This window comes from Phocoena phocoena, chromosome 3 (genome assembly GCF_963924675.1).
Source record: "Phocoena phocoena chromosome 3, mPhoPho1.1, whole genome shotgun sequence".
NCBI classification, from domain to species: Eukaryota; Metazoa; Chordata; class Mammalia; order Artiodactyla; family Phocoenidae; genus Phocoena; species Phocoena phocoena.
This window is the reverse complement of record NC_089221.1, coordinates 28,330,597-28,351,056: the sequence shown is the minus strand read 5'-3', so window position 1 is coordinate 28,351,056 and position 20,460 is coordinate 28,330,597. Positions and strand designations below refer to the sequence as shown.

The following is a 20,460-nucleotide window of genomic DNA, read 5'->3' as shown; positions in this document are numbered from 1 at the left end:
GCCGGATCACAGGCTCCTACACATCTCACAGCTCTTGCATTGTGTGTTTGTCTTTCGGTTGACAGTTTAGTCCAGCAGCTATGCATTCAAGGATGGACGTGGAGCATTCCAGGTCAGACAAGCAGCTTGTCCTGACCCTGTGTCATCCACCACTGCTTCCCAAGGCCTGTCCCCAGGCTCACACCTGGGGCTGCAGGGGCATCCCCTTGGGACCAGGTGATGGGGAAGGAAGAATTCCCAGCCCGGTTCTCCATCGGTCAGCTCAGTGTGAGGGAGATGGGGCCTGCACTCCAGCCCACTCAGGGGTGGCCCGAACACCAGGGTGAGGGGCAGAGCGGCAAGCAACTTACTTTCATTGGACCCTTGTCCCCAGAGGAGAAGCGTGTACCTGGGTATGGTTGCCAGTGCCCCCAGACCTCAGTTGCACCCCTCAGGAACTCGGAGCGCTGACCCTGCACAGGAGTCCACGTCATATGTCATCCCCAGTGATGGGAACACAAGCTTGGGTCTGCCAGTCACGTCCCACATCTTACCACCCCACTGGACCAAGCAGAGGGTGGGCACCCCCTCCTGGCTCCAGTTAGCCTGCAGGTCGAAGGCCTTTATGAGGTGCTGTGTGGCTGTAGGTAGAATACATGGGTCCAGGACCACAGGGCAGAACTGGGCAGCTCTGCCTCTTGTCGTTTCCTGGACCACTGGTGACTTCACACTCTCCGGCCCTGGTGCTCTGGGCTCTGTGGGTTCCGAAGTTCTGTTTCCCAAAGCTTCCTTCAGGTGACACAAAAAGGTGCTCTTGGGCTTCCCTGGTGGCGCAGTGGTTGAGAGTCCGCCTGCCGATGCAGGGGACGCGGGTTCAAGCCCCGGTCCGGGAAGATCCCACGTGCCGCGGAGCGGCTGGGCCCGTGAGCCATGGCCGCTGAGCCTGCGCGTCCGGAGGCTGTGCTCCACAACGGGAAAGGCCACAACAGTGAGAGGTCCGCGTACCGCAAACAAACAAACAAAAAAAGGTGCTGTTGACCTAAGATCTCTGGATGCCCCTTTGTTTCTCATGCCTGGGTCACAGACAGGGCCACTTGACTCTGGTCCGCAGAGGAGGGAGGGCTGCTCCACATGGGGGAGCAAGGTCCCCTCTTGCCCAATTTTGATGGTAAATGGCCACGTGCAGCACTCTTGCCCCCAGGCGGTCACGGTGACCAAGGCTTAGGTTTCTCGGAGAAGGGGCCACATCGCACAGTAATCCACCGGGCCTAGCAGAGCTGGTAGCTGAGGCTGAGCAGAATGTAGGATGGATTCCCGCATGAGAAGCTTCCTGGGGTCCTGGAGGGGCTGCTCACAGAACCTCCTCCAAGAGGGCCACGTGAGCAGCTCAGCGGTTAGGCTGCGGTGGACGCCGTGATGCACATTCAGACCCACCATCATGAAGGAAGGACTCACTCTCACTCCTGAGCCTGTGTTGCCTCGGCTTCCTAGCGGAAGCCTTGTTCTTCAGTCACATTTTCTACTGAATCTACCATCTATGCCTTTGGAGCCTAAGGGCCTTTGAAACTCAGAAGCAAGGAGATACATTCTTGTTTCTCTGCTTTCTACGTTCATGTCCTTGCCCCAAGCAATGAGGCATCCTGGCTCAGCTTGAATGTGAAGGAAGGGCCCAGGGAAGTACCGGGGTAGTTGTGGGTGGACGGAAACCATTGTCAGTACTTTAAATATATTATCTCACATCTCTTAAGAGACGAGTTGCCTTGTAAATCTAATGGAGTGTCAGGTTGGCTTGTGTCTTCCCTCTTTTTGATTGATTTTCCTTGTACACTCAGCCTCCAGGAGGGCAGGTCCTGTCTGTGCTGTTCACTGAGGTACCTCCAGTGCCCAGCACAGTTCTTGGTGAGAGTAGCCCCCCATCAATTTCTATTGATAAACAAATGGGGTCAAGGTCTCTCTTTCTCTCTCTCACACACACACTCATACACACCTCGTAACTGGTACTTATGTTAGCTCTCTGGGATTTAGTGTGTATGTGTTTGGTGTAGGTAGGAACCTAGTCTGACACTTTCATTGCTATTTTCTGAGCACGTAGAAAAGAACGAGAACGACTCTCTCATGAGCCTCCCGGGAATGTGGAGGTCCTTCGTCTGTCACCTTGCTGGGGTATGGAAGCTGGCAGCACACTGCGAGCTCTCTCACCTTGAGCTCTTTCTCCATCAGCGTGGAGGTTGTTCAGTCACACACCTGAAGCAGGGAAGCAGTTACAGGCATGTGGTATGTGCCGCGTTTGACTCAGACAGACTCTCTTTAGATTCCTTGGCCCTGAAACTCTCCCAGTTTCCTATTTTACCTATTATGGTTGTGAACAAAAGAAAAAAGAATACGTATTTCTATACGCTTGGACTTCTTCCAGGAGGAACCGTTGTTCAACCTGTATCATTAGTTAGGAAATACAATATCTGTCTGCCGAGCCGTTCACTCTCATGGGGTTGGCTCTGGTGTGAGTTTGACATCACGGCCTGGCTCTGTGAGGGAGGAGCCTTCTTTATAAAGAAGGCTGGACCACTTGTGGGCCCTTCCTCGTAAAGGCTGGTTATCTAACATGGCAGCAGGTGCCCGTTGGAAGCTCCAGCTTATGATTTGGCCAGTAGCCTGGAGATTGACTCCAGGACCCCCAGGGAGGCTGGTGTTGGCAGCAGAGATAAATGTAACCTGGATGTAGACGTGGGAGTTGATGCTGACCTCTGTTGCAGCTGTGACGACTAGGCTTTGTTCAGGAGACTATTTTGAAGATAAAATTCTTAGTTTAAGCAGAGGAAGTCAAAAGTAAAGCATTCAGTAAGTTCCCGCAGCCCTCCGCTGGCCCTCATCGTACCTGAAGGTGTGAATAGATAAAGTTAAATGTTTCCATACAGAGTTTTAATATGGTGCCTAGTAAAATAATATCCCCAATGGCCTACTATTCCTTCAAGGCATGTTCTAACTTTTAGTTATGTCTCACAGTAGCTTTGGGACAAACAAAATCATTTTGCTTATTTTTTCCCCCCTTCCCCGAGAGAAGAGAGGATTGGAATACTTTCAGATACTTGTAGCATGTTTTACTTAACTGATTAGTGAGGGAACCGACAGGGAAGACATAAAGAACAGTTTCCCCAGGTTCTTGCAGGATAAATGTATATGTGTGTGTGTTTAGCAAAAGAAAAAAAATACTAGGTTAGATACAAATCTGATTAACCTTCTATGAGGCAATATAACTCCTCTGTAATAGTTCTACCAGGTTGCAAATCATAGAAACCTATTAATATCTGCAAATTATCCTTAGTTTTACAGGACTGCATATCACTGTGCTTTATCAATTGTGGCTTGTCGGTCAAATATCCTATGACAATAAAGTCCCATTCCCAAGAATATCGGGTGAGAGTGGAGCAGTTTGCTTGCAAACTTTTCTGTCACCTGAGTACTCAGTGATATTTGGACTAGCAGCCGTGGTATCACTGGGGAGTGTGAAAGGAATGCAGAGCCTCAGGCTATACCTACATGTTGAAAATCAGAACCTGTGCGACAGATTGAATGTTTGCGCCCCCCAGAATCCATATGTTGAAAACCTCATGCCTAATGTGATGCTCTCAGGAGATGGGACCTTTAGAAGGTGATTAGGTCATGAAGGCTCGTGAACGGAATTAGTGCCCTCATGAAAGTGGCCCAAGAACGTTCCCTTGCCATGTCTGCCAAGTGAGATTACAGTGTGAAGATGGCTGTCAATGAGGAAGTGGGTCCTCACCAGACACCAAATCTGCTGGCACCTTGGTCTTGGACTTGGCAGCCTCGAGAACTGTGAGAAAGACATGTCTGGTGTTTATAAGCCACCAAGTTTATGGTATGTTCGTTATAGCAGCCCGAACGGACTAAGACAACCTGTATTTTAACAAGACATCTGTGTGGCTCACGTGCACATTGTGGAGTCTCAGAAGTGCTGCTTTTTAACGATATTTTTAAAGATCAGGCTCTTAAACAGTTCTCTTTCCAGGTTTGAGATACATATTTTTTCCACCATACTTGCTACAGGCCACACTAGGTCAGTGGTTAGCCCAGGTCTCAGCCCTCAAATGAGCCCCAGATTCTAGTCACTGGGCCTAGAATGACAAAGTCCTTTCAGCCAGCTCCAGGCAGATTGTCACCCTCTGTGCAGCAGTCAGCTTCTCCTGCTTCTGGATGAGGCTTTGGGATTAGGGTTTCTGTAGGAAGTCAACAGGGCACTTGGTGTGGGACCTCGTTCTGCCACTGTATGTGCTGGTGCTTTACACGTATTATCATGTGAACCCTCACAGGACTCATACAAGGAGGCGTCACCATCCCCATTTTCAGAGAAGTGCCCAAGGTCACGTGATTAGGAAACACACAGGTGGGAATTGAAATCAGCATAATTACAAACCCCTCCTTCTACGTGGTCTCCTGTCACTTACCCACTGTAGCCTGCGGTTTTCTTATCTAATTCAACTAGACGAGCTACACACATCCTTCTACCTCTAAAATCTTTGGATTCCTTGATATATTGAACTCTTATGAGCTTCACTGCTGATTAAGAGGAATTCTGTAATAATAAATAAACTCTTCAGAGCTCCTCTCTACTGTTTGAGTACCCAGCCCACAGTTCTCACATCATTTCTTACAGTTTTTTTTTAAAGCAGCTGTTTACTTATCTGCTTCTTCTGTTTGTAACTATCTCCTGAGGAGGAGACGATTGGGCTGCTGTGGCTTATTTACGTTTATATCCCCAGAAGTTAGTAGCGTTTTCTTATATATATTTAGTACTCCATAAATATTTATTGGAGTACACGACACTAGTGGATGCAAAACTAGACTAGGAAACCCTTCAATTGTAGGACTCAAGTGTTCGAGTCAATATTTAATATAAATCCATCATGTTTATATCCACGTTTGTATTCATAAAATAAAGCCACCATTCTGTAGCACAGTGGAGGATTTATTTCACACATCAATTCTTTCAAATGGGCAGGGGTCTTCTGTTCTATATTTTCTCTGCTCAGTGGAACAATAAGTTTGAAGGAAAGAGGCATACATGATAGGAGAACTTAATGGCAGTATGACAACCATTGATCTAGTTACAAATGATAGTTTTGAACACGGAATGTGTAAGTTTTTCATAGGGTTAATTAAGATCAGGGGTTCTCAGCTGGGGCCCATTTAGCCCCGTGAGGGACATTGGGCAATGTCAGAGACGTTTGTGGTCGTCAAAACCAGTAGAGAAGTTGTACTGGCATCTAGTGGGAGAGGCCAGACGTGTTGCGAAATATCCTACAATGCACAGAACAGCCTCCAAGAAAGAATTATCCAACCCCAAATGTCCCTCGTGCTGAGACTGAGAAACCCTGGTTTAGACAGACCCTCAAATAATGCTGGGTTTTTAGTACATTCTTTTCGGTTGAGTGCTTGACTCAGCACACGACCTCTGACATCCACGGCATCTCCATGATTGAATAAAGAGCATCATTGTCTAATGGTGATCCAGACGCACCATATGTCCCAGAGCTACCCTCTGAATCAGCAGCAGTGTGACCCCCTCAAGGGCCTTCCGTTCTCGGAGCCTACCAGAGTGCCCACCGTCCAAACAGGTCACTGTATGTGCCACTGACCTGTTTATATATATGCACATCACCCATAACTAGGCCACATATTCCTTGCTGGCAGAGAACATGTTTTTTCATTGCACCCCATTGGCCACCATTTCCCATAATTCCACCTTAAAATGCTTTGTCACTCAGGGCATGATAATGATGCCGTCTTTTTGGAATTCAATGGTTAAACAGTTGTTTATCTGTAAATATCCTCTATGATAAATTGCAACTAGACAGACTGTGTAGTCACCAGAATCATCCATTCTCCCACCATTCTGGATAAATTGGGATTCATATTATTTGGCGTTCAGATCTGTTTTCCTGGGGTCAGAGTTTATGTAAGTTTAAATGTTTAGGGTTAGAGATAGAGAATTCCTTAAGCTCTGTTTCCTTCCTTGATTCTCTGATTTGTGGGGATGTTGTCCTTATCTGGGAAATAAAATGGAGCCTTCACTCACACAAGAAAAATAAAAACAAACAAACAGAAAGCTGATCTGACTAGGTAGGTATTTGTCTCTGGTAAGGCATGATGGGAGGTTGATATGTAAAGGTATTTGCCAGAGGATCAGCCCTACGAAAGCTTGTGATGTAGGTAGAAGGTGTGTTTGGCATTCATCTGCTTACTTCCCTGGACAACCTCCCACCCCATGGTACACCCCCGCTGCAGCCCGGTGTTCTCAGCCGTCACTGGTGCCTGCTGCCAGAAGGACCGTCTGAGGAGCACTTAGTATTTGGGCGCTGAGACATGCAATGTCTTGTCTGTACCAGGAGCACTTGCTTTTTAAAACCGGAATCCAAAAGAATGAATCACTAATGGTAGAATTTCAAATATTAGACCATAAGGGCAGGATCGATTTTGAGAAGTCCTTCCTCCCTCAGGTCACACTGTCTTTAAGTGCAAGCAGGTAAAGAAGGCACCAGAAAGACTTCAGGTCCAGGTCCTGTGAGAGGATAAGATTTTAAAAAATTCATATTTAAGCTTTTGTTTTTATTTTTCTGTGCCTGTCAACTGGGGACGAGTACCTTTAGCTTTTTTTTTGTTTATTATTTTATTTTACTGAAGTATAGTTGATTTACAATGTTTGAGGTGCACAGCCAAGTGATTCAGTTATACATACATGTATATCTACTTTTTCAGATTCTTTTTCATTATAAGTTATTGCAAGATATTGAATATAGTTCCCTGTGCTGTACAGTAGGTCTTTGTTATCTATTTTATATACAGTAGTGTGTATCTGTTCATCCCAAACTCCTAATTTATCCCTCCACCCACACCTTTAGCTTTTCATAGATGAAAGAAGACAGATTCTAAGGCTGTTAGGTCTCTGCAAACTTGTGTCACCCTAAGAAGCTTATTAATAGATCAACAGCAATACATAATTATATTTTATCGCAGTCTGAAACTGGTTTCCTTTGGAGCCCTTTAGGGCCAGGAATTTTAGTTCTTAAGCAGTGTTGAGAGTGTAGTTTAGAAAGCTGTAGGACTTCAGATGGCGGTACTGTTTACTGAGTGCTCACTACGTGTCTGGCACTAGTCCATTCTCCAGTCGTGACCCTACCAGTAGGTTGCTTTTTTATTATCATCCCCATATGACAAGTGAGGAAGTCCAAGGTCACAGCAAGTGCATGCTAGAGCCAGGCCTTGAGCCCATGCTTCCTGGCCAAGGTGTCTTAGCTTCTCCCATCGTAACCAGGCCGCCTACGCTGTCCTCAGGGAGCTCTCCCACGGATGGAAATGGAAAGAGAAGATGCTTCTAAATAATACTAATACAGCTCTTGCTTGCTTGCTTTGCAGGTTTGGGAGGTGCCCTGGGTTACCTTTTGGGTGCCATCGACTGGGCCCACCTGGAACTGGGAAGACTGCTGGGCACAGAATTCCAGGTCATGTTCTTCTTCTCCTCGTCGGTGCTCACTTTGTGTTTTATTATCCATCTGTTCAGTATCCCTGAAGCCCCACTTAGAGATGTTGCCAAGGACATCCCCCCACAGCAAGCCCCTCAGGACCTTGCATTGTCATCAGACAGAATGTATGAGTATGGGTCTATTGAGAAAGTTAAGAATGGTTATGTACACCCAGAGCTGGCGCTGCAGGGAGAAAAAAACAAAAATCCTGCTGAACAGGTAAAGATGCAACTTCTTTTTTATTACCTTAGGAAAAATATTCTTGTTCTTGCCTTTTGTTCAGATATTTAAAAATGATTCTTTGTCTTTTGTTTGCTTATTTGATGTGAAAAGTCTTGTGAATCCTCAAATCCCCAATAGCTATTATCCCTTGGAATTAAAACTTTGCACCTAATAGAAAAATGTGTGCATTTTCTTCTAGTCCTCCTGTCTCTTACTCTTTTCAGACCGTCAAACCAGGGAAGATGAAGCCAGTTGAAAAATGTAAGGCCATAAGAGAAGCCTTGAATCATCCTCAGGACACAAGAAGTATCTTCACTTCTTAGATTAGGATTATAAATTTGTATTCCAAATGACAGCATCTCTGGGTTGGGAACTGGAGGAACTAAGAGGTTATTGGGATGAAGCCTTCATTTTATCTTGATCACACAGTAAATAGAGAAAATATGAGAATATAGGTTTCCGGAGACCTGCTTAAACCTTTGCGGCTCCAGGCTACCTGGGGGAGAACACTCACACTCCCTGCTGATCTCAGTTAGGATGGAGCCCCCTCGCTGTGCAGTTCTGCAAGGCAGCACGGGAATCATGGAAGAGCCATACGATGGAACCCATTCGATCATTAAAGGATCTGTGTGTTTTTGAAGATTTGTTTAAGACATAATATATCAGATAAAACACACATACATATACAAAATGATCTCCACTGTGGGAAAAGCTACGCAGATCCAGAGAAAAAACAGAAAGGATATATACCCAAAATGTTAATTGAAGTTATTGTCTCTGGGTGATGGGCTAACAGGTGGTTTTCATTTTCTTTTCTAAACCCTTCAGTATATTCAACATTTCTATAATAGACAAGTATTACTTTGAAAATAAAGAAAAATAATGTCAGGGTTTAAGGAACAAAACAAGGCAGGGTTTACTAAAGATAAGTAGCTATTATAGATTATGCCTGCCTCTTTGCCCTATTGATAGATTATGACTTGCCCTCAGAGGGTCACCCAGCAGAGGCTGTCTTATTCTACCCCGAGGCTGTTGTGATGATCAAATGAAATCAAGTGAGTAGAAGTCTTTTGAAAGGCATAAAACCCTCCACACCATTAAGACATGCGTCAAATGTAATTAACTTGTATTCGTATGTGCCACACGCACAACACTGTAGGCTCTGAATGGTTCTGTTATGTGACTTAAAAAATAAAAGCAAAACAACATAAGGAAAAAAAAAAGAGAAACATATCTTAGGCTCAAAGCCAAGCATCTGACACCTCTATTCCAAAAGTGCATCTTGGGAGCTTCCAGCTGAGCAATGGGTGTCTCCGAGGTGTCAGGGCCGAGGCCCTGGCCATCTTGTTTGTCGAAGTCATTACTTTCCAAAACGAGGGTGGCTGTGCAATTTGAGAACTGGGATTTTTTTTTTAATGGCAAGAGGCCTGAATTGTTTCGTTTATTGTTCAAACTGGATACCATAAAATCCATCTCTAGTTCCTCCATGCCATCAGTTACTCCCTTCAATATTTAGTGTCCTTCTGGTGGCACTTTTGTACAGTTCTCTTTCCCCCTGATGGCTCTGTGCCTTTTTCACTTATAAATCCATCACCACCCAATGTCCAGTTGACAAAGGTGCATAACGTATGCGGTAAAACATTTCCCAACGGCTCAGAATCATTGCAAGGGCTTCACAAAGGGAAATGACGCGTCAGTGAATAAGAAGCCAGCTGCATTTTCATTCTGAGTTAAAATACCCAAAGGGACTTTAAGTATTTACATTCACAGCTTTTACAGAAAGACTAGGCACAATTTTGAAGCTCATATTTATTTTTGGAAGAGAAAAAATTAGGTTAACAATGAAAGCAGGCTGAAAATTATGTATAAGGCAGAAGCATAAATTAATGTTTGGAATGAGACTGAATACTTCCTGGTCAGATTCACTTTTTAAAATTTTGAATTTTTGGAAAGAAAGTGAAGATAAATCACTTTGAGGCATGAAAATCAGGCTGTCGTTTCCCAGTCTATACCTTTCATTGCTTCTTCCTGTGGTCAAGGAAAAAAGTAATAGTTCTCCATTGGATTTCTGTTATGGTCACCATTTATTTTGACAAATACCATATTCTACATGCAGAAAATGTTTATTTTTCCTAACTCCAAGGTAATGTCTATACTTTTTAATACTGATTAAGTATAAAAAAATCAGTTGAGGCATAGTCATAAATACTACAAAACTGATGAATTAAAAAAACCAACTTGTACAACGAACCTACAATGAGTAAATGTAATTTTCTGCATCAAAGAATAAAAAGCATTATCATATAAGGTTAAGAGCTATGAAACAATTTGCTATTAGAGTTAAAAGAGAAAATCTCAGGAGACTGTCTTATAAATAAACGAGCCAGGACCCAATATCATTATGTCAAGACCCAGAATAAATAAAAATCTGACAAGAAAGACCCATTACCCCATCATGGTTAATGTTTATCGTCTCAGTGTCTTCAGGGCAGGTGATTGCTTAATATTCCTGAGGTTTCTTTCTCCTCTCATATGACAAGCTACTAAAGGCTCTTTCCTTTTTTTTGTATTTCAAAACAGTTGTGTCAATAGTTCAAAATTTTTCATTCTCTCAAGGCTACTGATACCAATAAATTATAGCCTCTGGTTTTAACATAATTTAAGTCTAGATTAAAGAATTGTGGGCATATGTAGTCATTGTGTGTGTGTGTGTGTGTGTGTGTGTGTGTGTGTGTGTTCTACAATGTTCTCACTTCTGACTTGACATAGGGCTCGTCTACACCTGTTGGCTGATGGCAGGATCCAGAGAAATAAACTAGGAGGAGGTACCTGGCCCAGAGCAGGGAGCTGATTGGCTCTATGTGGTAGTTTTCTGTTGCTACATAACAAACTACCACAAATCTAGCAGCTTAAAACCGCACCCATTTATTATCTCACAGTTCTGTAGGTCAGAAGTCTGGGTGGGCTCAGCTGCATTCTCTGCTCAGGGTCTCAAAAGGCTGAAATCAAGGTGTTGGTGAAGCTGCCTTCTCATCTGGAGGCTCCAATGGGGAAGAATCAGCTTCGAGCTCATGCGGGTAGAATCCAGCTTCTCGTGGTTGTAGATGTCCTCGTTTTCTTGTTAACTGATGATGGCCAGGGATCACTCTCATTTCCTAGAGTCCACACCCAGGTCCTTTCCATGTGGCCCCCTTCACCTTCAAAGCCAGCAATTCTTGAGCTTTGAGACTTTCTGGCTTCCCCTTCTGCTCCCAGCCAACTGGGAGAAACGTAGAGAAAACTCTATGTTTTTTAAAGGGCTGATGTGACTTGATAAGGGTCACCCAGGTAATCTCCCTATTAATTAACTCAAAGCCAACTGATTAGTAACCTTAGTTATATCTGCAAAATCCTTTTGCCATGTAACGGAACAGAATCATGAGGATGGAGATCATAGAGGCCATCTTGGAATTCAGACTACTACATTTTAAGAGTCAAGAAAGAGGCTTCCCTGGTGGTACAGTGGTTAAGAATCCACCTGCCAATGCAGGGGACATGGGTTTGATCCCTGGTCCGGGAAGATCCCACATGCCACAGAGCCACTAAGCCCGTGCGCCACAACTACTGAGCCTGCGCTCTAGAGCCCATGAGCCACAACTACTGAAGCCCGCGCGCCTAGAGCCCGTGCTCCGCAACAAGAGAAGCCACCGCAATGAGAAGCCCACGCACCTCAACGAAGAGCAGCCCCCTCTCGCCACAACTAGAGAAAGCCCACGCGCAGCAACAAAGACCCAACGCAGCCAAAAATATATATAAATAAAAAAGAGTCAAGAAATCTAAGAATTATAACCATCTAGGGGCTGGCTTCGATCTATGAGCTTCATGCTCAGCGGTAGTTCTGTTGTTCAAAGATAGGAAGCTAGATGTGTCTTACATCTTGGCTCAAAGCAAGCTTTATTTCCAGTCCCTTCACCCTCATGTCCCCAAAGCCCTGTTCCTGACCTGAAACTGCTAAGTATCTGCACGTACTTAACAGAACACCTCTTATGAGAACGCTCAACGGAAACCTTGGCACCATGCCGAGGAAGTGCGACCTCGTGTGATAGTCTACCGACAGATATGTAACATGGCTGTATGCTTTGCTCCCACAGCTGGCTGTGTGTCTACACTGAACGTCACACCTGTTTGCTGTTTTATTCCAGACTCGGAGGGCAGTGACCATGAAGTCACTGCTGAGGGCGCTGTTGAGCATGCCTCCCCACTACCGCTGCCTTTGCATCAGCCACCTCATCGGATGGACCGCCTTCCTGTCCAACATGCTCTTCTTCACAGACTTCATGGGCCAGGTAAGGGACATGTCTGTGCACACGCTCATTATCTCACACACCAGTCCCTCCATCAGCACCTGTGGAGCTTCTGAGCCAGCCTCTAAGATGGGCACAGTAAGAGAGTGTAGGAAAGAGTACCTTCAAGGAGCTGGCTTACAGACAGATTCCAGAGGGAAGTTACTACACCCTACACAACTAGAGGACACTATGCGATGGGACCAGTACTTGATCAAGTACAACAAATAAGGAAGAAAAATCAAGGTGAACTGTAGCGGTCACAGCAGGCTTAATAAAAGAGGTGCAGTGTGATTTGGATCTTGAAAGGTGAGAAGGAGTTGGAGAGGGAGGGGTGAAGGAGAAAACATTCTAGGCAGGGATAGGCATGGCATGTGTAGAGATGAGTCAGAAGCCTGTTGGTTGTACCAGAATATGGGTGGCCGGGTTGCCTATGGCGGGTAGAGCCAGCTGTTAGGCAGAAGGAGGGGTGTTAAAAATCCAGGGGGATGTTGTTTAGACTTTATGCATTAAGACCTCCTGAGGGTCCTTGAATGGAGGTGTGAAAGGATGAAAGGGTGACGTGCTCATGGGAGAAGGAGGTCTGAACCCCGGGAAGGGGTGAAGAAGCAGAAGGTGTGAGAAGGGGTCCTTACCACCCTGCACTGGTAACTCAATGGCCCCAAATCTCTCTTGCAGATCGTGTACCATGGGGACCCCTACAGCGCACACAACTCCACAGAGTTCCTCATCTACCAAAGGGGGGTCGAGGTTGGATGTTGGGGTTTGTGCATCAACTCTGTGTTTTCCTCACTTTATTCTTGTGAGTCTCCTCGTCCTAAGGATGTCTTCTAAGGGCTAGCGGAATCTTGGATTTTATACATCTGTATTTCTATATTTATTTTTTTGCTCTCTAAGATGGCAGATTCTTGATAAATATATATGGAGGTCAGGAAAAACTATTTCCTTAGAAAGGACCGCATCAAGTAGCCTTTTCCCTAGTGAATTCTGGGTATCATTTTCCTCAGTGATTACTTTGTACTTGCAGTCAGTGGGATCCTGATCAAAATACTTTGGAAAGTAACAGGAAATCTTGTAAACAATATGGTGAAGTATTGGATGGATGAGGGGTGGCCACAGCCAAGATTATTAACGCTAGGTCTGTGTTCTGCTGGAATAAGGGCATCGGTAGCGTTTCATAGATGTGCTTATCAGTCTTGACAGAAAATGAGGGATGGTTAATATGCTAGGTGACAAAACGAACATATAAAATAACTTAAGCTCAGGTGGGCGGGTATGTTACAGGGCCACTCTTCCAGATTGAGAACAACAGCTTACCTTCTCAGACACCAGCTTTCCATGGGGTCTGGAGTCTATTAACCCCCCCACTTGGCTAAGATTACCTGTGAGGACACTGTAAACAAAGGGATTTCTGGGATTGGTTTTAAATAACGGATGTACTCCAACTCTAGGGCATCACACAGGCTTGTTTTGTGCTTGCTAATTTGTTTGGAAGTCTCCAAGTGCTGTACACATTGAATTAAGTAAAAACTCCGGCCTATAAAACGTATGCAGGTCCCCCATTTGGAGTGGAAATCTGAGAGCTTCTCCAGCATTGTGGGGAGAATAGCTGGTCCCCAGGGCAGAGCTCCAGGCTTTGGACAGGCCCAGGGGACAGCAGGAGTATGGCCGAGGTTGGGGGGGAGGCGTTGGGGACAGTCCCTGTTACCATTCTCAGGGGCATCATTCTGTCACTGAACCGTGCTTCTTGTGGGGATGGAGGCTGAATATATATAATGAGCCCTAGTCTGGCATTTAGCCCTTTGCTCAGCCAGAGCACAGTGGGAAACCTGCTTCGAGATCAAGAAAAATCTCTTCAAAGTATAGCACAATTGGGAAAAGGGGACCTAATATAAGCATATTCGTGAGCCCAATAATCATAAAACCATACAATTCGTTACTTTCAAATTTATGGTAACCAAAGAGTGGTGGCTTAAAGCTTACATTTCCTCAGCAAACCCATTTTTTCCCCCTTAGAGTGTACGAATTAAGAAAACTCCAGGGTGCTTGCTTCGGCAGCACATATACTAAAAGGAAAGAAAAAGAAAAGAAAACTCCAGGAGGACGATTTCAACTACCTAGAATCAGGGAGTGTTAGACTGAAAGGATTTAATAAATTATCCATCTCAATCCCTTTGTGCTTTCAAGAGGTGGGGGGAATATTTATTACTATTCTCATTCTTGTAAGAGGAAAACATTTTTCTAAAAGTCATTAGTATTTGAATTTTGTGTCAAGTTTAACTTGTTTTCCTCAAAAAAATCCCTTCTAGGGACCCTTCCATTAGTCTAGTCTGAGTTCCTGTATGAATTTCATGGCATTTGAAAATTCAAAAGCATGTTATTTTTTAGAGCCTTTCCAGTTAAAATCCCTGTGTATAAAGAATACCTACTATTTGAATAATTTTCCAAAGTTATATTAATGCATAAATCTATGGGATCCCTATCACTGTGAATTAGAACTAAAATTTTCTTTATAAAATACCAACCAGCCCTACCCAAGGATCTTCAGGGGCTCTCGTGCCCATAAGATGGAGTAAAAGTCCTGATCTTGGCACTCCGGGCTTCACAGTTTGGCCGGGCTCACACTTGGACCTTTGTCACTCCCACGCAGGAACTCCTCCAATGACCCACTGCACAGACGTTCTCACCTCTGTGTATTTGCTTTTGGTTTCTTCCACCCGAACTGCTGTTTCTACCTCCCCACCCAGACCCAACTCCCTCTCTGTGCAATCTTTCAAGTCTTTCCCTCTGCACTCCAACCCACTCTGGGCAGAATCAATCATTTCCCTCAATTCCAGAGCACACCAGATAACCCTGTATTCTGGACTCATCACATAACATCAGACGCAGACCCAGAATTTCTATCCAGACAGAGCTTAGCAGGGTTATCTGGCTGCTGGGCGGGGCATGGGGAATGGTGATAAGGGACTTGTTTTTAAGCTCCTTTGCACAGCAGGCACACTTAGATCAATGAGTATAGCCACGCTGAGTACTGAAATGTAGCCAATTGTTCATATCATACACTACTATCCATAGCTGGGGCTTAAATCAATCATTTCCCTACAATCCTAAGGAGAGGTACAGTATGAGTTGGCATCAGACCCAGCAGAGGACAAGTCAACTTGGCCCTTAAACTTATTGCTTTCTCTTTATGAATAAAGCATTCTTTGCTAGTGAATAAAGCATTTTTTTCTTTGCTTTATGAATAAAGCATTCTTTGCTAGATAACTTCACCATCTTCGTAGTGAAGTTAGTTATGTTTCCAAATATCTCTCTATCCTCTTTTGCCTCCTTCCTGGCTGGCCTATACACTTAGTGAGAGCATTTCCTTAATGAATACTGATGGTTATCTTTTAGGTACTGAGACAACTTAGATTACGTTTTCCGCATAAATGTAATCATTAAGCAAACAGAAACTGACCTAAATTTATACTGCTTTTATTCTCAACCTTGACAACAGCCCAACAAGCATGGCGTGAATTTAATAGAGGAAGCACTGTTGCCCACTTAACATTTTCAGAATTCCATAATTGATACAAATGTAATAAATATTAGGTTTCTTGTCTATGCAATGTAAATCCAATAATTATTTGAATAGATATGGAAAATTTCACTCTTGAATAGGCACATTTCTGGTATCTATCATTTGTGTATCCCCTGGGTCCATGTGTTCCAGTAGAATGGGGCAGAGGAAAGATAAGGAAAGTACGGATTAAAAGCCATTTGCAGCAACATGGGTGTACCTAGAGATTGTCATACTGAGTGAAGTAAGTCAGACAAAGAGAAATATCGTATGATATCACTTATATGTGGAATCTAAAAAAAAAATGATACAAATGAACTTATTTACAAAATGGAAACAGACTCACAGACTTAGAGAAAGAACTTATGGTTGCCAGGGGGGGAAGGGGGAGGGGGGAGGGGTAGTTAGGGAGTTTGGGATTCACATGTATTATGTAACAACCTAAATGGGAAAATAATTTGAGAAAGAATAGATACATGTATATGTATAACTAAATCACTATGCTGTACACCTGAAACTAACACATTGTTAATCAACTATACTCCAATATAAAATAAAAAGTAAAAGAAAAATAACCAATTAAAAAAGGAAGATAAAGGTTTTTTTTAGGGATTTTCCCTACTGTGGTGGAAAACATAGTAAAATGTTTTAAAAGCTGAATTTCCAATTTAAAAAAATGAGCTCTACCATGAGTTCTTTATGAGCAAGCCAAGTTTACCCGCTGGGAGGGGACCCCAGTTAAAAGTCAACCATATTCAGCAAACTCTGTATTTATTGAAGTAATGATAGCCACCATTAACTGGATGTCTTCTGTGTGCTTGGCACTGGGCTGGGTGATTTCCTAGACGTTTTACTTCATTTGATCCTGATAACAACCACCAAGAAGGGTTTTATTAGTTCCATTTTCTGATGAGGAAACTGAGGTTTTGAGAAGTTGTGGAACTTGCCCATAGAGGGTGAAGGCGCCAGCGAGGGGGAGGTGTCCAGTGCAGCAGGACCCCCTGACCAGCCTGGGAAGGGCTGGCAAGGCAGGGAGAGCATCTACAGGTGATGTACGTTCTTTACTTCCTTCTCAGGTTTTGCAGATGGCATTCAGGTGGGGCAAAGAAACCGAATGAGCTGGATCATTCTGTGCAATCTGGTTGTGTTAATTTCCTCCAACCTGACTTTGGGCTGTGGGGCTAATAGAGACCTGGATTGTCATTTTGGTCTTGTTAGGCTAGATCTCTGTGAATCGGAAAGATACCTGGTTTTCTTCCATGGCTTCCTGCCCCAGGGTCCCATAACCAAGGCGGGCTTTTCAGTCGCCTCTTTTGCATCCCGTTACTATTCAGCTCCCCAGTACACAGCGCCTGGTCCTTCCCTGCAGAAAAGAAAATCGACCCAGCAAGGCAATCTCCAGCTCTTCTTTACACAAAGGATTCAAAACTTATTCCAAAAGCCAGCTGTTTTCAAGCACAGATAAGGAGGTTCTTCTGTTCCTGACTCAGTGTTAAAGGAAGGCTAAAAAAAGTGAATCTTCAAAAGGAAAGGTTGTCTGAAATTATGAGATGATGTGAGGCACTGCCAGCTGTAATTTCTCCCTCTCTTCTCCCCACACACAGACTTTCAGAAAGCTTTGGTTCCCTACATCGGATTAAAGGGTCTTTACTTCATGGGGTATTTGCTGTTTGGCCTGGGGACGGGCGTCATCGGGCTCTTCCCGAATGTCTACTCCAGCCTGGTCATGTGCACCTTGTTTGGCGTGATGTCCAGCACCCTGTACACCGTGCCTTTTAACCTCCTCACCGCGTACCACCGTGAGCAGCAGGAAGAGCAGGTGTGTTGTTGAACCTCTGCACCGAGTGACGTCCGGACTCACCTGGAGGCTGGGGGAGCTTGCTAGGAAAATGTAGAGCAGAGCTGGAGAACAGGGCTTCTTGAAACAGCAGCACTAAGATGTCCAGCCAGATGTAACGATGGTCTAGCCAAGGCCTGACCACTTTCCCAGCCCACCCCCTCCTTACTCTGAAGCCCTGTGCACCTGGGAGCAGTCGGGCAGGTACCATTACTCCCATTAGTCAGATTAGGAAAGGTGAGGTTGGTAATGCTGAGAAACCAGCCCGCAATCACACAGAGACAAAACAAGGGAAACTCTGGGCTCATGACATGTCCAGCGTACCTGCAGTGTTTCTGGATGCCACAACGAGGGCCCAGGCCCTCAACCACTGCAGAGGTGCCTGGTGTAATTTCCGGGAGTTACTGGTTGAGCAACGTTTTCCTTGGAAGTCCGGGTTTTGGTAAGTCATGCCCTGTGTGCAGGGAGGAAAGCTGGTCGCAGGTGGTCATCTCACCAGCTGCCTCAAGGGAGGCCCGCCCCATCTCCATCTCGGAACTCAAGCCAGAGGGCAAGACCCTATGCTGGCTAAAAAAGCACTAGGTTCGGTATTTCTGCTCTAAGATTACCACGTTTTCTTATCCAGATATGCAACTTTTCCCCCTGAAAATAGGCTTACGTTTCTTTAACTGTAAAAGTTAAAGAGATGGCTATTAGCTTAATCCATCACAGTAGGAAACAGCAAAAACGCTGAACACGCGTCCATGTGACCGCAGCGCTGGCCTTCTTTTTCATCATTTGATCTGGTAAACACAGCAGGAGAAAGTTGCACCAGGTGTTAAAACCTTTTAAACAAGAGTTGTAGCTGTCCTCTTCCCTGGCAGACATGGTCACTAATGTTTCAATGCATGGCAGGTGCTTTGCTGCTAAAGAGACAGCTATCATAAAGAACTATCCCTCCAAGAGGGAGTCGGATGGTACTAGGCCCAAAACACAGAGGCTTGGGACTCAGAGAACCCTGGATTCAAATCCTGCCCCCCCGCTTTTGACAGCTATGTGACACTGGGGATCTTATTCATTTATTTATTAAATATCACTCAAAATGAGTTCACGTTTAGATGGGGTAATACGATCACGTGGTTCAACGGCGACAGTGATATACATGTACGTCATGTGGCTCCCGCCTACCCCTCCCTCCACTCTTCCCCTGTCCTCACCTCCCCACCCTGGGCTCCTACATGTAACCACTCTCATCAGGTCTTTGTCTATTTTTCCAGCATCTTTTAATGAAAATCCAGCGATTATGAATCTGTTTTCTTCTTTTCCCTTTCTTATTCAAAGGATAATGTGCATTCTGCACAATGATTTTTTCTCATTTAATAGTATAGGAATTATCATTCAAACTCTCAGAGCCTTAGTTTTCCGATCAATGAAGTGGGAATGGCACACCCACCTTAGAGAGCTGTCGGAAAATTAAATGAAACCAGATAGTGCAGGTAATCTGCCTAGCATAATGCCTACCTGGCCCCTGGCAAAGACTCAGAAAATGGTAGGTGGTATCATTATTGTTATCATGGGGCCAATGATTATGATACGTGCATCTAGGGAGGTGGTGAGAACGAAATGAAGTAAGGTATGTGAAAGAGCCTTGCACAAGGCCTAGCACATATATGATACCCAATAAATGGCAATGTTATCAACCAGTTCCGACCAAATATCACACTAATCAAATATTAATCTACTAAGCAAAAAGCAACCATATTTTGAAAGGTTGAATTGCTTCTTTATGTTGCTACCCCTACACATATCTGTGATTCAACATCCTTCTAAAAATGTTTGAACTGTAACCACTAGGGAAGAGAAGGAATGGGAGATTTACTGAGCTTCTACCGCATTGTATTTATTGACTTATTGATTTATTGAAGAGATAATTTTGCGTTCTTAACCGTTGAACTCCCATAGGTGTGAACGGTGGAATTTAAGACTTTGTGGCAGGTGGGGAAGAACGGTGCAGGCAGGGGGGTGGAGCTTGAATCAGGAGTTGATAAACTTCTTGGCCGAACGTGGTCTGCCACCTGCATTTCTGTACAGTCTGTCGTGTACAGGCACGACAGGAATTCTAGGAATTCTCTGACAATTGTAAAATGATTTTTAAAACATCAGTGGAAGGATAATATTTGTGACAGGGGAAACTTACATGAGATTCAAATACCCGTGTCATAGAATTCTGTTGGAAGGCCACCACCTTGTTTACGTTCTGCGGCTGCTTTTGCACTGCAACTGAGATCAACAACCCACAAGCTGCAAGTATTTATTACCTGTATTTTTAGAGAAGAAGTTTGCTTGCTGCCTTCTGCGCTGAAGGACAGTCGGTGCAGATCAAATGCTGTTCCTGTGCTTCCCTTGCAGGGGCAGCAGGCCCGGTGCGGGGGCCCGGACGGCAGCGTGAGAGGGCAGGGCGTGGACTGCGCCGCCCTCACCTGCATGGTGCAGCTGGCTCAGATCCTGGTTGGAGGCGGCCTGGGCCTTCTGGTCAACATGGCCGGGAGCGTCATCGTCGTGGTGATCACAGCCTCTGCGGTGTCACTGATCGGCTGTTGTTTTGTGGCTCTCTTTGTTAGATATATGGATTAGGTCAATAAAGAGACGTCGTTCCTAACACCAGACACAGTGGAGCACACGGCAGGAGATCGATCTTTTCTTTAGCTCTGCACTGTTTGTATCTGCCCATTGGATGCCGCGTGTTACGACTTCAGCTGCGGTGATCTGCCCACTCCTCGCTCTCAGCCAGCCCTCTGCACATCCGTTTCCCTATTTCAGGCATCATTTGTCTTAGGAGAGACTGGGCTATGCCTCCATTCACTGGGGGCAAAGGGCAAGTGTGGGTGACGGCACCTCCCCGGGCCTTTCTCCCTCCGTCTCAGTGCAGTGGAATGGAGAGGCAGGGTCTGTTTTCCACAGGGCATTTCAGGCCTTGATGAAACCTGAGAAGCAGACTAGCGCGTCCCTGTGATGCTGGGA

The 20,460-nt window shown here is 44.9% G+C and overlaps 1 protein-coding gene across 2 annotated transcripts in view; it reads left to right on the top strand.

Annotated features, from left to right (window-relative positions):
- Positions 1–20,098, top strand: part of SLC45A2 (solute carrier family 45 member 2) — a 31,944-nt gene extending 11,846 nt beyond the window's left edge. For both annotated transcript variants that reach the window (XM_065874960.1, XM_065874959.1), the window contains 5 exons: positions 7,411–7,736; positions 11,921–12,064; positions 12,740–12,863; positions 17,228–17,442; positions 19,849–20,098. In XM_065874960.1, the coding sequence (XP_065731032.1) occupies positions 7,411–7,736; positions 11,921–12,064; positions 12,740–12,863; positions 17,228–17,442; positions 19,849–20,073 (1,034 nt within the window). In that variant the 3' untranslated portion in view covers positions 20,074–20,098. The remainder of the gene's footprint in view (positions 1–7,410; positions 7,737–11,920; positions 12,065–12,739; positions 12,864–17,227; positions 17,443–19,848) is intronic.
- The last annotated feature ends 362 nt before the right edge of the window (positions 20,099–20,460 follow it).